The 17,545-nt window shown below is 43.5% G+C and overlaps 1 protein-coding gene and 1 long non-coding RNA gene across 2 annotated transcripts in view; both read right to left on the bottom strand.

The window, feature by feature from the left end:
• LOC309547181 overlaps positions 1–17,545 on the bottom strand; it is a 683,824-nt gene that overhangs the window by 182,919 nt on the left and 483,360 nt on the right. The window lies entirely within an intron of this gene.
• LOC309546807 (olfactory receptor 6F1-like) lies at positions 1,858–2,802 on the bottom strand (the record flags this gene model as incomplete). Its single annotated transcript, XM_082246494.1, has 1 exon — positions 1,858–2,802. The coding sequence occupies one exon, from the start codon at positions 2,800–2,802 to the stop codon at positions 1,858–1,860; it is 945 nt and encodes a 314-aa protein (XP_082102620.1).

Genomic DNA, 17,545 nt, shown 5'->3' with positions numbered 1-17,545 from the left:
TCTCCAATAAAGTTAACCCCTTCCCTCCCAGTGTCATTTTTACAGTAACAGTGCATATGTATAGCACTGATTACTGTAGTAATGTCACTGGTACCCTCAAAAGTGTCAAAAATGTCAGTCAAGGGTCCGATCTGTCCGCCGCAATGTCGCAGTTCTGCAAAAAAATCGCAGGTCGCCGCCATTTCTCGTTAAAAAAAAAAAACACAAAAAATGACAGAAATCTTTCCCTTAGTTTGTAAACGCAATAACTTTTGCGCAAACCAATCAAAATACGCTTATTGCGATTTTTTTTTACCAAACATATGTAGAAGAAAACAAATTGACCAAAAATGTTAAAAAATTTAGATTTTTACATTTTTTTGGGGGGAATTTTATATAAAAAAATGTGAAAAATATTGTTATTTTTGCAAAATTGTCGCTCTTTTTTTGTTTATAGCGCATGATCAAAAAATCGCACAGGTGATCAAATACCACCAAAAGAAAGTTCTGTTTGTGGGGAAAAAAGGACATCAATTTCACTTGGGTACAGCGTCGCACAACCACGCAATTGTCTGTTAAAATCACGCAGTGCCGAATCGCAAAATAGGCCCTGGTCAGGAAGGGGGTAAAATCTTCCGGGGCTTAAGTGGTTAATTGCATGTGAGTGCAACTGTTGAACATTCAGTTTATGTTTTAACGATAACTTTTATTGTTGCATTATTACATTATTAGTGTTCTCATTTTGTTTTATACATGGGAGTTCTATGGAACCACCTAGAACAGCCTTTCTCAACCTTTTCAACACAGAGGAACCCTTAAAATAACCTTCTGGTTTCAGGGAACCCCTCCTAAAAATTACTATATTTATAACTCGTCATGATACATTAGTGTGATGGTCAGTGGGAAGAATGCTCCTTACACTTGTGGTCATTGGGAAGAATTACCCCCTTACAGATAGCTAAAAAGATCAATGGTGTCACTGGGAACTCATCTTATGGCACTTTTCCACTGCAAGTACCGGCTCGTACCGGCTCGGCTCTACTCGGCCCTGCTTGGCCAGGTTTGCTTTTCCACTGCTGGTACCGCATGGTATAGTGTCGGAACGGTTCGGTACAGTATAGGTTTGCTTTTCCACTAAAGTAGTACTAAAGTTAAGTGGGTGGGATAACAACGGGGTGGGTGGGATTCTCTGACCAATCAGTGGCTAGTAGTGACTGCATGCAAAGGATTGTGGTATATGGTACCAGTTTGGTACCTGTTGGAACCACAATCGAGTAGGTACTGTTTTTTCAGAGCCGTACCGTACCGTACCGTTCGGTTCCATGCAGTGGAAAAGCAAACCTATACCGTACCGTACCGAACCGTTCCGACCCTATACCATGCGGTACCAGCAGTGGAAAAGCACAAAAGCGTGCCGAACCGGTACGGTTCCATGCAGTGGAAAAGCGCCATTAGAGGCAGTATTTGCTTGTTGCTCAAGGAACCCCTAGTAACCTCTGGAGGAACCCTAGGGTTCAGTGAAACTTTGGTTGAGAAACCCTGACCTAGATGATTGAGAATCACCATTGGATTATCTACGACCCTGAGGGGTACATTGCCTGTTTGCCAAACACAAGGGTGTAAGGCAACAAGTTTTGGTGAGAGCATACCTTACGGGAAGTGGTGGACTTATTTGTGCCCCTTTTTGCCATTATTTTACAATTATTGATAGATTTGGATTTTTAATTTTATGCTGCATTAATTGATGGCTAACACAGTAGTGCTACTATATTAGCAAGAAGAAAATAACTTGTAACTGATGTAGAATAAAAGAAGAAACAGACAAAACTTGCAATTTATTGACCAAATAAACCTACAGAATTACAAATCGCAAAACCATTAATTATACTTCCAATTTAATATTTCTTTTAAAGTACTGGAAATAATGTTCTTGATCTCCTCGGTCCTCAGACAGTATATAAAAGGGTTGGCTAGATGTGGCAGATAGGATTGTAAGACAATGAGGAAGACCCCCAGGTCAGGTCTGAGGGCCAATTTTAAATAACTGGCTTGGTAGACAAACACCCGCGGGACATAAAACAGGGCATTGACGAATAAGTGTGTCACACATGTATGAAACGCCTTTCTCCAGCCACTCCAATGTTTCAATGAGAGAACAGAAAGCAAGATTGCGATGTAGGATAAAATGATGAGGGCTAGAGTCCCAAAAAGTAGCACCAAGCCAACAGTGGAAAGAACTTCTCTAATAGAGGTAACATTGGCGCAAGCCAAGCGCAAGATATTTGAGCTACTGCAGTAGAAGCTTACGACCTTATTCAAACCACAGAATGGATATTTTGCAATTATTATTGTATCTATTAAGATAATATCTGAGCAGAACCACATAAAACTGCAGACATACATGGTCAATTCGTAGGTAATTGTAGATGAATACCTCAGTGGATTGCAGATAGCAATGTAGCGGTCAAACGCCATCAATGTGAGGATCAGAGAGTCCATTATAGCCAGCCAGTGGACAAGATGCATTTGCACAAAGCAGGAGAGAAAAGATATTTTTCCGCCGTCAAACCAATACTTGGCAATCATTTTAGGTAAGGTGGCCGTGTCGAAGAGAAAGGCAGAAAAGGCCAAGTTAGCGATTAAAAGGTACATAGGCTTGTGCAGATTCTCCTTTAGGATGATTATAATAAAAACAGCACCATTGGTGCTAAACATTATGTTGTACATAATAAATAAAAGGATCGACATCAGGATATAGAAATTCTGAGAGACTCCTGGGAAACCAGTGAGTTCAAATTCAAAATTAAAAGTTTGGTTGTCCATAGAGCGGACAGGGACTTTATCTGCAGGCATCGGGGAGCTGTCAGTGGAGAAGCTCTGTAGAGATAATATAGAAGATGGACAACAGATGATAAACCTTGAGTAGGTCAACACTATAGTATATGGTCAAAAGTATATCAAAGCTTCCTCTAAATCAGTAGTTCTCAACTCCGGTCCTCGGGACCCACCAACAGGCCAGGTTTGCAAGATAACTAAATTACGTCACAGGTGATCCCCTTTTCTGCTCAGTGATTGCAGTATTCCAGTCTGCATCTCCCCAAGGTAATACTTAAAATCTGGCTTGTTAGTGGGTCCCGAGGACCGGAGTCGAGAACCACTGCTCTAATTGATAGAGTTCAGGTGTTTCAAGTACTGGTAATACTACTACATCAAACAAAAATTGTAGAGAACAGAAGATAAACCATGAGGAGCTCTCTACCAGGGACATGCGGTGAGGTCAGTGGCTGATGAGGCACTGGCTAGCAGAGGCGTAACTAGAACCTTCAGGGCCCCAGTGCAAGAAACCATGAAGGGCCCCCCGGACCCCTAACTGGGGCCCTTCCCTTCAACCTTGGGGCTCTTCCCACTGATCCTGGGGCCCTTTACTCTCATTGCAGGCCCCTTTATTACAGTCCCGCAGTGGGGCCCTTTCACAAGTTCTGCAGTGGGCTCTCTTCCTGCCATCTTGGGGCCTCGGTGGTGGAATGCCAGGGCCCGGTCGCAAGTGTGACCTTTGCGATCCTGGAAGTTGTTATACCTGACATGTACTGTTTTTTTTAAGGCTGGCTCCACACAGGAGTGATGACAAGGGTCAAGGGGCAGAGTGGCCATCTTAGAGACATGTAAGAGATGCATTGATATACAGAGCTGTCCTGTAATGCATGTTGTAGTGTACAGTGAGTCCTGAATAAACATCCGTTATTCCAGACCAGAGTCCTGTGTCTCTCACAACTGAGAATATAAAATAAGATCACCCACTGGTGTCAGAAGTTTTTATTTTTTGGTATTTTAATTGTATTATTTTTATCATTTTATTTTATTTTTTTACAATGTCACTGACTATGACTCTGTCCATTCAGAAAAGGAAGGAGCTGGTAAATTACATATTTGCCAACCCCTTTCTGGTTCTCTATTGTGACACATCCCCTGCAGCAGCCGGCAGGAGAGGGGAGGGAGGAAGCCGGCAGCACAGTGGGGGGGATGGGGCCCAGAGACAGCAGAACACAAGTGAACTGGATAGGAGAAGCGGCGGGGGCAGCACACAGAGGAACCAATCTCCTCCATTTTCCTCCTGCAGCTACAGGAGGAAAAAGGAGGACAGTGATTTCTTTACATGCTGCCCCCGCCACCCCTCCTATCCAGGTGTACATGGGAGCCACACAGGGCCCCTAGAACATGGGGCCCGGTTGCAATTGCAACCCCTGCAACCCCTGTAGTTACGCTCCTGCTGGCTAGTATCAGAGCCAGATACAACCCCCACATTATTTAGTGAATAAACCCCCGTGAGATGAAAAATTTCATCTTCATCCTCAGCCATATTCATAAGTGTGCCCAGCCTATTGTATTAGGGTGTGCACCCCAAAGCTCAAACACATATGTGTGTGTGCAATGCATGTGTATAATATATACTGACGGAGTCAGTAGAACAGTGGACAGTGTCACGTTATGGGCGCCATTTCCCCATCTCATACTGCCGCCCGTAATACAAACTGATGAGTAAGAGGAGGCGGAACGTCTCCTCCGGAGAACGTCCCTTGTGTGATTGTGGTGTGCGCAATGACGTCAGACATCAGCGCACTCCATCTCACGCAGGGCAGGATGGATCTTCCAGGGCGGTAGGAACAGCAGACACAAGAGTGGCAGGAGGAGTGAGGACAGACAGCGGGTGTTTGATGGACCGGTCCAGTGGTGAGCCATGGAAGAAAATAACAGTATATATAAAATTTTCTACATTTTATATTTATATAAAATAATGGATGTGGGGGGCCTATTGTTGGGCGTGATTTTTTTTTTTTTTTGGGGGGGGGCAGGATTTTATCCTTGGACCCAGGCAGTACAATGTCTTGGGCCAGCCCTGTAAACATGTAACCTGTAAAACATTCTAAAGCGTGGCCTATGGAGATTTTTAAGTAATGAAGTTTGGTGCCAATCCGCAAGTGTGCGCAATTTTAAAGCGTGACATATAAGGTATCTATTAACTTGGCACAACATCATTTTTCACATTATACAAAAAAAAAAAAATCGGGCTAATTCTCGTGTTTTTTTTTTTTATTTCCTGAAACGTTTCTTTTTTTAATGCGTTTGAAAAATTGCTGCTCAAATACCTTGTGACAGAAAATGCTGCAACAACCACCATTTTATTCCCTAGGGTGTCTGCACAAATCTGCTAAATATATATTTATTTATATATGATGTTTGGGGGTTCTGAGTAATTTTCTAGCAAAAAAAAAAAAAAAAAGAGGATTTTGACATGTAGCAGAGAAGTGTCTGAATTGGCCTGGGTGGCAAGTGGTTAATTACCATAAGTAAGTAATATACAAATAATTATTATATATTGTTTTTAAGGTAGTTTACTATATTAAAAAAAAAAAAAAAAAAACGTACTCAAGCAGTAGGCTTAACCACTTAAGCCCCGGAGGATTTGGCTGCTAAACGACCAGGGGGTATTTTGCGATTCGGCACTGCGTGACTTTAACGGACAATTGCACGGTCGTGCGACGCTGTACCTAAACGAATTTGGCGTCCTTTTTTTCCCACAAACAGAGCTTTCTTTTGGCGGTATTTGATCACCTGTGCGATTTTTTGATCACGCGCTATAAACAAAAAAAGAGAGTAAATTTTGCAAAAATAGCAATATTTTTCCCTTTTTTTTATATGAAATTCCCCCCCAAAAAAATGTAAAAATCAAAATTTTTTAACATTTTCGGCCAATTTGTTTTATGCTACCTATGTTTGGTAAAAAAAATCACAAAAAGCATATTTTTGATTGGTTTGCGCAAAAGTTATTGCGTTTACTAACAAAGGGAAAGATTTTTGTCATTTTTGTTGTTTTTTTTTTAACGCGTAATGGCGGCGATCTGCGTTTTTTTTTGCGGTACTGCGACATTGCGGCGGACAGATCGGACCCTTGACTGAAATTTTTGACACTTTTGGGGTTACCAGTGACATTTCTACAGTAATCAGTGCTATATATATGCACTGTTACTGTAAAAATACACTGGTAGTGAAGGGGTTAACTTTATTTGAGAGGGAGGGGCTGTGTGTGTCCCTAGGGGCGTGATTCTAACTGTGATTGGCTGTGGCTTCAACTGTATGCAGAGTGATCAACGGATCTACATAGTAGATCCATATGATCAGCTCTCATACAGAGGGGAGAATGACAGGCAGCTTGTTTACACAAGCTGCCTGACTTTCTCCCTCTCCCCCGCCGATCGTAGAGTGGCCGGCGGACATCGGGTCCGCCGGTCACACGCGCGGGGGGGTCCGTGACCACGCGGGAGCGGGAGCGCGCCTCCGGCGGCGCGCGCTCGCTCCCTAGACCCTCACAAGCTAGTGACGTAGCCCTACGTCACTTTGCCTGTGAGGGGCTGACCGCCGACGTAGATAGTCGTGCGGCGGTCGGCAAGTGGTTAACAGACAAATTACTGAAGTTTGAAGTCATAACGTCAAACCAGTAATTTCACAGTAAATAGATAAAAAATAAATTATTATAATTATAATAAATTATAATAATAAATTATTATGTTATAACATAAAGTATAATAATATCTTATTTTGCTTGATTAAAAAAGCATCTTTTCAGCAGCAGCAGATTCTCCCTCTTAACTGTGTGGGAAAAACAAGGGATTATGGGTAAACCTTATACACATAAACCAATGTTTTTTTCCTTTTAGTTAGGAGGGCTGGGCTGGCAGGGAACATGTGTCTTTTGGACACATGCCCCCTTCTATGACACTGCAGTGAGAGGCGAGCCTCCACTGCAGCATTTTTATTGGACAGCTTGGAGCAATGGTGCTTTACCATTGGTCCAAGGCTCCAAGCTGTCCATTGAGCTCAGTGAGGCACCGTGAGCTCATCCTCAAGCAAGGAGCCCCATATCTCTAGAACCATAGGTGCTTGGAGCTCCAATGACCAGTGGTAGGGTAGGACTTCAGGTACTTACCCCCAAATTTGGGGTCTCTGTGACACCAGGTTGCCAAGCTACGACCCTTGAAGCTCGATCTTTTTTTTTTTTTATGTTCATGGCAGGTGCCTCAACCTGACTGCACATACATCCCTTCTCTCCATGAAATGGCCAAAACTATGTGGACACCCCTCCAAATTATGGAGTTCAAGTGTTCCCTATGAAGGGTACTGAGAAAAAACCATATAGGTAATAGGACTTTAAAATATTTAAAACCAGGGCTTTTTTTCAGCGGGAACGCGGGGAACGCAGTTCAGGCACCTCCAGGACTGAATGTATGTACAGTAATGGCAAGGGGTGCTGGAGGTGTGCTGCAGGGTCTGTTGATGCTGGTTGCTGGGGATCTATTGTCACTGGAGGGAATCTATTATTGCAGGGGGGTCTGTTGCTGGGGAGATCTGTTGTTTCTGGCAGGGGATCTATTGATGCTATGGGTGGGTCTTATTTTGCTGGGGGGTCAGTCATTTCTGGGAGGGATCTACTGTTGAGGAAGAGGTCTATTGTTGCTTCCGGGGGTCTATTGTTGCTGAGGAAGGGGGTGGTATTTTCTTGTAGGTGGTCCATTGTTGCTGGGGGAGAGGCATCTATTCTTCCAGAGGGTCTGCTGATGCTGGCTGCGAGGAGATCTGTTGTTGCTGCTAGGGAGGGGGGTGTTTTGTTGTGAGTGGTCCGTTGTTGCTGGCTGCAGGGGATCTATTCTACTGCTTTTCTTGTTATTAACAAGTTCAATACAAATTAGTTAGTACCACAAATGTTACTGTATTATCTAAAAGGGGTGGTCTTCGGAGGTGGGTAGTGGGTGGAACCAAGAAACGGTGCTCGGAGGTGGGTAGGGGGCGGAGACAAGGGGTGACTTGAAAAGGGGGAGTTCCGGCACCTATTCTCTGAGAAAAAAAGCCCTGTTTAAAACCATCACATAAATGGAGTGCATGAAGGTGCTATACAACATGTTCCTTTAGCAAAAGAACACATAAGTTGCCAATCGAGTGCCAGGGTCTAGTGACTGTGAAAGCACAGAAATGGACGACCTCCCGTATCCGCGCCAAACTGGATTCTAGTGTGTCGATACCAATGGATCGCTATGCGTTTCACTTTGCAGCTTCCTCAGGAGATCCTATTGGTGTTTAGATGATAGTCATGGAGCAACAAATGTCTTCTCACTTTCAGTGTGGAAGAGTGATGACGGTAACGGGGGTTATCCATGTATTAGAAGTGTCCACCATACATCAGTTTCCTTCTTCCTGTTCAGGAGCCTCGGCTCCTCTACGTGTCGATCCGACCTGTGGGAACAGCCCCTCCAACAGTGAGATAATGGAGATGGGAGATGTCCACTTGGCTACCTTTAAAGTCCTATTACCTATATGTTTTTTCCTCTATACTTGGATTAACCACTTAAGATTTGGCTGCTAAAAGACCAGGCCCTATTTTGCGATTCAGCACTGCGCGAATTTAACGGACAATTGCGCGGTCGTGCGACGCTGTACCCAAACAAAATTGACGTCCTTTTTTTACCACAAACAGAACTTTCTTTTGGTGGTATTTGATCACCTGTGCGATTTATATTTTTTGCGCTGTAAACAAAAAAAGAGCGACAATTTTGAAAAAAATAACAATATTTCCACTTTTTTTATATGAAATTCTCAAAAAAAAAAAAGTAAAAATCTAATTTTTTTTAACATTTTAGGCCAATTTGTTTTCTGCTACATATGTTTGGTAAAAAAAAAATGCAAAAATCATATTTTGATTGGTTTGCGCAAAAGTTATTGCGTTTACTAACTACGGGAAAGATTAATGTCGTTTTTATTGTTTTTTTTTTAAAACTAGTAATGGCGGCGATCTGCGATTTTTTTTTGCGGGAATGCGACATTGCGGCAGACAGATCGGACCCCTGACTGACATTTTTTACACTTTGGGGGTACCAGTGACATTACTACAGTAAAAAATCGCAATAAGTGTATTTTGATTGGTTTGCGCAAAAGTTATTGCGTTTACTAACTAAGGGAAAGATTTATGTCATTTTTGGTGTTTTTTTTTTAACGAGTAATGGCGGCGATCTGCGATTTTTTTTGCGGGACTGCGACATTGCGGCGGACAGATCGGACCCTTGACTGACATTTTTGACTCTTTTGGGGGTACCAGTGACATTACTACAGTAATCAGTGCTATACATATGCACTGTTACTGTAAAAATTACACTGGCAGGGAAGGGGTTAACTTTATTAGAGAGCAAGGGGTTAAGTGTGTCCCTAGGGGCGTGATTCTAACTGTGAAGGGGCGTGGCCTGTGATGTAATCACAGAGACATACGATCCTACATAGCAGGATCGTATGATCTCTGCAGTTACATCAGGGAGAATGACAGACGGCTGTGTTTACATCAGCCGTCTGCCTTTTTCCTTCTGCAGCGGGAGATCGTGATTGACCGGCGGCCATCGGAGCCGCCGGTCACTCTCGCTAGCTCCCCAGGGAACGAGCGTGGGTGGGAACGCGCCGCCGGTGGCGCGCGCTCGCCCCCACAGGCGGCTGAGCGAGTGACGTACCCCTACGTCACTTTGCCCAGCAGCGGCTGCCTGCCGCAGTATATCTGCGGTGGGCGGTCGTTATGTGGTTAATCGGATGTGGTGCCACAACACACAGGGTCAAGTCTCAACATTGTACATATTCCCCTGAAGGGTACTGCTAATACTAAATCATACAAAGACATTTTAGACAGTTGTGCTCTTCCAACCTTGTGGTGTCGGTTTGGGAAAGATCCTTTCCTGTTCCAGCATGCCTGTTGTGCCCCTGTGTATAAAGCCAGCTTCAGTCATGGTGTAACCACCAGTTTGGTGTGGTGGAACTTGAGTGTTCTACAAGGTACCCTGACCTCAACCCTACCAAACACAACCAACCTCAACCCTACCACAGTGCTGAGTCCTTTCATATTGATAAGCTACCAGTAAATAACCATAATTCGCCATCTGATACAGGATTTTCTCTACAACATTGATGTAACATATAATGGCTACACAAGCATCCTTTAAAAATGACCTTTTCATTGTAAACTGCAGATATTTAAATAAAATGGATAAATCTGTATTTGTTTTGTCTTTTGCTGGCCAATAAAGCCGACATTACTCTTCCACTTTGATCCTGGAAACTGGTGGAGAATGCGGGCAGTTTGAAGGGTAGAGGCCAAATTAGTTGGCTAAATTCACATTAAAAACCAGAGAAAAAGGAATTAAAGGAGCTGATTAAGCAGCTGGAACTGGCCATATGCAAGCAAAAGCCCACCAGGATCAGATGATAGTTGCACAACATCAGGCCCTGGTGCAGGCAGTCAGAGTCCAACAAGAAACTAACCATTTGCTGACTGAGCAAATGGCAGCCCTACAGAATGCAGTGGGATGGAGGGCTCTAAGATTGCTCCACTATGTTGACTGACCTGTGGAAGGCCTTGCAGCATGCTCTATAGAAGATAACTGCTGCGGACAGCATTGAAGCCTATCTGACCCTTTTTTGTGTGGAATGCAATTACAGAAGGGCTGCTTGCAGAGATGTATAGTAACTAAGTAGAACTACTTCACTACTGTACTTAAGTACCGAAATGCGGTATCTGTACTTTCCTAGAGTAGAATTTTTTTCTCCAACTTCCACTTTTACTTCACTACATTTTTTCGATGATTTCAATACTTCTACTCCGATATTTTTTTTTTGTGCTGCATAGTTACTCGTTACAATTATAAAAATTACCACTGCCAGAACAGTAGATGGCAGGTTTCATGAAGCTCAAAACATTGTGTATTATCAGCGCATACGAAAATAAATGCTACTGTATGTATAAATAAAAGCTGCATTTGAAATAATAAAAAACAATATGATGTTCAAACTTTTGACTTCTTTCTTTAATAACTACATAACACAGTACTTGTACTTTTACTTCCAGTACTTGAGTAGCAATTTTTTTTTCAAAACTACTGGTACTTTTACTTTCAGTACTTGAGTAGCAAAATTTAAAAAAAGAAACTACTTGCAATACTTAAGTACAAAAAATGTTGAATACTTTAGTACTTCTACTCAAGTCACTTTTTGATCGAGCACTTCCACTTCTACTCAAGTCACTTTTTGATCGAGCACTTGTACTTCTATTCAAGTATGGGTTTCGAGTACTTTATACAACTCTGGCTGCTTGAGACAGACTGGGTGGATGAACTGGCCCCTTTTCTGATTGCAGATCCCCAGAAGGCATGCTCCAGAATCAGCACATGACTAAAGGCCCGTACATAATAATAATTGGTGAGCAAATTTTAAACAATGTTTCATGCGTACATATTCTTGTCGAATTTTTCAAAGATTTATAATATGTTGTTTACATTTAGAACCTATTTGGAGGTCACCAATTTTCAAAGGTCCCTGAAGAAGCCCATATAATGGGGGCGAAACATGTCAGACCCATGGGACCCAATCATTGCAAGATATGGTTCTCCAATTACAATATTCTATATTTTGTAATAATTGTTTAGCATCACTCTTTTGTGATCTAATTTTACTGTGAACTTGTGTTAATAATCATTTTGTATTTTATCTATGGTTTCTCAAATATTATTTATCTATTTACACCAAGCGAACTTCACCTCTAAAGTCCCACCTTTGGGTTGTTCCTTATCTATATATGGACTCGTTGGGGCCCACATAGAGTCCTTAGTTAGGGCAACACCCGGTTTCCTTTCAATGTTTAGAATTACCAGGGATGTGGTGTAGATTCGCTTGGTTTACTGGCATTAGAGTTTGGCACTAAAAATAACGTTTAAAGGCCCGTACACACATACCGATTGTCGGCCAAAAATGTTCGGCCGCCGAACGATCGGCCGATTTTCGGCTTGTTAGTATGATGCTTCCGACAGCCGACAGCGCACTTTCGGCCGAAAAGAATCTGTCTTGCAAGCATTAAAATTTTAGTATGCCGACACCAGAACGGCCGATTGTTCGCCAGTCAGTACAGAATTCGGCCGACAAACAGCAGATTAGCAAGACTGGGCATGCTCAGAAAAGAAAAAACACAGGGAAAGTTAACCATCACATGACATCACTTCTGCAGTCGGCTGTAGTCGGCGGACAAAATTCTTGTGCAGTCTTTTGCACTTTTCAACAGACACGACAGCCTGGGGACAAAAGACGGCCGATCGTTCGGCCGACGATCGGTACGTGTGTACGGGGCTTTAAAGTTGTTGAAGGCTGAAATACTGGTCCGGCTGGTGGTGACTCTTACCATGTTGGTAAGTCAGGTCCGTGCCTGTCACTTTGACAAGACTTAACCTGCACATGCACAGCTGTGAGCCCTGATTCACCATCTTCAAGTCTGAATTTATACTGAGATCTTAAACTATCACTGTGGAGCAGATCACCCTGAACTGTTTGATAGGCAATCTTCCCAAAGAACTATACCGTTGAGTGGTTCAGTCTCAACTCCAATCTCTGGATAAAATGGACGTGGAATATTACAACTGTATAGAGGGCTTTTTTTGGAGCCCATTTATGACAAGAAAGCTGACCCAGAGCAAGGAGATGCTAAAATGTCAACTGCAGTCCTGTAGGTCCCCCTGATGTGTAATACTCCTGCGACTAGCACCCAAGCACCTAAACCTTTCTAAGTACTGGTAAGTTGATTCAAAACCCCAAGAAGGTGCATTGCTGGACCTGCCACCAGCTGGATCATCTGGCAGCCTAGTGCCAAAAACTGGACGAGTTGATGTAATGTGACATGGCCGGGCTATGCAGCCTATAAATCAGCATTACGATGTGGTGCAGGTTAATAGAGAAAAGGTTGTCATGCTCCTTGACTCTGGGAGTGTTGTTACACTGCCATGACATGACAAGTTGAAGGAAAGCTGATACCTGGAGAATAAGTGGGTGCCATCCATGTGCATGGTGTTGTGAAAGACTATCCTGTGGCCAGTGTAATCCTGTCTACTCCAATGAGAACTGGTGGACTAAAAGTTGTGGTGATGTTGGGTTGCATCATAACCTGTTAATCGGGTGAGGCTGTCCCTTATCCCGGAACTGACCTGTGTTGTCCTGTATGTCAGTGCTGTATCTGGGCCTTGGCCAACAAGGCCCAGGCCTAGGGCAGCACTTTGCAGGGGGGCAGCAAAAAAGCTGCACCCCACATGGAAAAAAAACAACCTTCTCCTGGCTCCCACATGAAAAGGGTCCCCACCGGCTTGCACTACACTTTTAGTATAGTGCCAGTCCTATGGGGCAAATCAGTCTGGCACCCCCATAAAGCGGTGACACTGCTACCTGCTGGTACTGATGGGCACTAATAGGTTTCACTGATGGCCACTAATGAGGTGGCACTGATAAGCTGCACTGATAGGCTCATTAATGGGCACTGATAGGCTGCACTGGTGGCCACTGATCGGGCTGTACTGATGAGGCCACACTGATGAGGCTGCACTGATGGGCAGTAATGAGGCTGCACTGATGGGCACTGATAAGGCGGCACTGATGAGGCTGGACTTATGGGCACTAATAGACTGGTTGTGGTCTGTGGTTTACAGATGACAGGGCAGGTCATAAACAGGAAGGGATGTGGCCTTTACAGGAAGAGGTGGGTGATATTTAAATTAGGGGCTACACAAGTTTAGTCAGGCCTAGGGCAGCACAAAACCTAAATACACCACTGCTGTATGTCGGATGTTGGATCCATCATTTTCAATAAATCTTTTGTTTTCCTATTGCAGGAGGTGCCGCTTTCTTTTACTTATCGTATGGACTTTCCAGGCTGCGAACCTCGACGAGCACCCGGCAATTTAGGATTACTACAGCCATCCCTGGGATTATTAATTGCAGACAGCCTTTGGAGCGGTGTATCTCCATTCTCTCCTGCCCTTATCCCAGAACTCACAGCATATGACATAAATCTGAAGGATCCAACCCTACCATAAAAAAAGGAGGATCCCACTGATAAAGTATCTAATGCCAAGAAAAAAAGAAACGAAAAAACAAGGACCAAGAGAGGCCCAGAAAAGCGGGACTATATCGGCATATGTATGGTTGTAGGGATACAGACACAACACCACTATATAAAAAACATATTCATTTATTATTTGCAAAGGATAAAAAACAATTGTGACATCACATAACAACAGACATGTAATTTGGTTAAAAGGTACCTGGATCCGTGTGTAAAGAGATTGCTTGAAATCGATACAATATACCACACCAACGGATCTCAATGTGTATGCAGTCTAACGGTCCCTGGAAAAGCCAATGCGTTTCGCAATTATAGCTTCGTCAGGGCACTACAAAGACCAGATAGATGCTGCACTGAAGAGATATGAGAAAATATACATTACAATCATAATTATTGCATCTGCATCAATATTGCATTAATACATAGTTCATAATTATGCTGACCTAAGAATAAGGCAGGCAGGATGAACAACACTTCCTTTGCAGGCGCCGGGAGCCCATTAAAGTGGACCAATATCAGTGGTGGGGACAGGGCCAGATTAACATAGGGGCTATTGGAGCTGCAGCTCCAGGCCCCTACCTTAATATAGGCCCCGGGTTGGCCATATTCACTGTTACCGCTCTTCTGTCACTTGTAAACACAGAAGTCTGGCTTCTATGCTCGCTTCCCCAGGCAGCTCCCTCAGAACCTCCCCACACAGCACGAAGGCCGGACAAGGAGGGACAGTTGCCGATGCATGGATGTGTTTATGGGCTTCAGAGACAGCATCCCATGTTGAATTAGGCATGCATGGCTGCACCCTTCCTCCTCTGGGTGCATGCCAAGGCACGGCCCTTAAGGCCCTTCAAAATCCTCAGCACCAAGCCCATGATGCTCTTAATCCGGCCCTGGGTGGGGAATATGTTTCACATTATGGGCTAAATAGATGAACCCCTTGCACAGAAAGTAAGGGCTAATTGTATTATATGATACCAAAAAAGGCGTCTCCAAGTGTGTATGGTAGATAATAGTGGCTTAGGTCCTCACTGGTCATAAAGAGAGACGTACCATCCACCATGGACTCTATCTACATAAAGAGGAAAATAGGTATAATAAATATATCACACAAATAAGTGTCAAAATAGTCACAAAAATAGGGGGGGGGGGAAGAGACCATCTCCCATAGATATTAAAATCCTGATGGCATACCTCTCAATCCTACATCAGTAGAACCATAAAAGCCAGAGAAGCCTATTGGAACATCCTGTTGTCAGGGTATCTTAAAACTTACAGCCCGATAAATAGATAGAAAGATACCACCTAGAGAAGAAAGTATCTAATGCCATAATGCAGCTCAAAAAAAAAAAAAAAGGTTGATGTGTCTCAGGAGAAATGTGAACCTGCAGTGACATACCTGGGTGATTCTACTGGACTGTCCCGGCTGCACTTAACTCTACCACTGCTCCTTGCTATCACTCAATCCTGGAAATTTTTAAAATCTTACAATCAATCAGCTCAGTAAAAACTCTCTGTACAAACAGTATATACAATAAAATATATAGATTGACGTTTCATTGACTCTCCCACCTTATATCACAGCATGAAACGTTGGTACCGAGTTGAAGATTTTTTTTCTGTGATGTTTCAGTCGGGAGAAACACTCGGGACATGTATCGTGTTGTCATGGAGAACGTTCTTCTATCTGCTGAGGTCACAACATGAAACCTAAGGTACAAGCTGCTCCCTTGTGATCCAAACCGTTTACTCACAAAGCATTCTCAGGCGTCCCATTGATGGCCTCCTGTTGTGTGTTCTGGATTTCTTGGATCTTTTTATTATGTACAAGTACAACGTGACTATGGCCTCTGGAGATGGAGCCTAATGAGTTTACTGGGGTGGGGGGGGGCGGGGGGGACTGCTGACAATCAGCAAACTTCATCATCCCAGGAGAGTGGTGTGCACCGAACAAGATCAACAGCCAAACCGACCGCAAACCCCATTGAAGTCAATAGAGGATGAGTCTTGAAAAACAGTTCTGGCCATTTTCAAGGCTAATGTGCAAGGGGTTGTCCAATAAAGTCAATGGACAGTTGGGAGAAAGGAGAGAGCGGCGCCAGCTTAGTATAGTACAAGTTTATTTAACACTGTTAAAATTGGTGACTCACTGTCCGAGGTTGGGTGAGACCGGTACACAAAGACTGTTAGGGTCATCCATTTTCCTCTTCCAGGATAGTGGTCATAGGAGAAGGTGGTGAGGTTCCAGAGGTATAGCCGAGCCGCTGTGGGGCTGCTAGTTGTCACTGGCCGCGGCGGAGCATGCACAACAGGGCTCCGGCTGCCGACTTCTGATCCCTGATGACATCACTTCATATTTTTCTCCTGCCAGGAAGTGATGTCATCAGGGATCAGAAGTCGGCAGCCGGAGCCCTGTTGTGCATGCTCCGCCGCGGCCAGTGACAACTAGCAGCCCCACAGCGGCTCGGCTATACCTCTGGAACCTCACCACCTTCTCCTATGACCACTATCCTGGAAGAGGAAGATGGATGACCCTAACAGTCTTTGTGTACCGGTCTCACCCAACCTCGGACAGTGAGTCACCAATTTTAACAGTGTTAAATAAACTTGTACTATACTAAGCTGGCGCCGCTCTCTCCTTTCTTGCATCTCTCAGGGCTTCTCCACGCTTCAGCCGGCTGCCGCGGACTATAGCTTCCCTACAGTACCAAACTTTGTTCCCCCCCCCACGCAGCCCCATAACCCCCCCCCCTCCCATCCACCCACATTCCTTGTACCACCTTGGGATATTAGAAGAGCGCCATGACACCCCCCACTTTCATAAATGGACAGTTGGGCACTGCCATAAGGAACATGTACCAATGCAAAATATTTTTTTTAAGTGTACAGTTCAGTGGGGAGATGGTCCTTCATTTTATGCAACTTCAAGCAGGACATGAGATAAACTCCTGACTATAGGGATTTCAGACACTCTGGCTTTACAAAATTGCCTTCGTTACCAAACAACTATTTTAACCAGTAGTATCAAAAATAACCATGCTAAAACACTAGAAATAAAGATATAAAGCTGCAGCTAGAAGTGGGAAACACCAAAATGCAAAATAATAATAATGTAGCTGCACTACTTGTGATGAATGTCAGTTAACCACTTAAGCCCCGGAAGATTTTACCCCCATTCTGACCAGGGGGTATTTTGCGATTCGGCACTGCGTGACTTTAACGGACAATTGCGCGGTCGTGCAACGCTGTACCTAAACGAATTTGGCGTCCTTTTTTTCCCACAAACAGAGCTTTCTTTTGGTGGTATTTGATCACCTGTGCGATTTTTTGATCACGCGCTATAAACAAAAAAAGAGCGTCAATTTTGCAAAAATAGCAATATTTTTCACATTTTTTTATATGAAATTCCCCCCCAAAAAAATGTAAAAATCAAAATTTTTTAACATTTTCGGCCAATTTGTTTTATGCTACATATGTTTGGTAAAAAAAATCACAAAAAGCGTATTTTGATTGGTTTGCGCAAAAGTTATCGCGTTTACTAACAAAGGGAAAGATTTTTGTCATTTTTTTTTTTTTTTTTTTTTAACGTGTAATGTTGGCGATCTGCGATTTTTT

The sequence above is a fragment of the Pelophylax lessonae genome, assembly GCF_965119305.1.
Source record: "Pelophylax lessonae genome assembly, chromosome: 2".
Classification (NCBI taxonomy): Eukaryota; Metazoa; Chordata; class Amphibia; order Anura; family Ranidae; genus Pelophylax; species Pelophylax lessonae.
The sequence above is the reverse complement of the archived record's forward strand: the minus strand, read 5'-3'. Positions and strand labels throughout refer to the sequence as shown.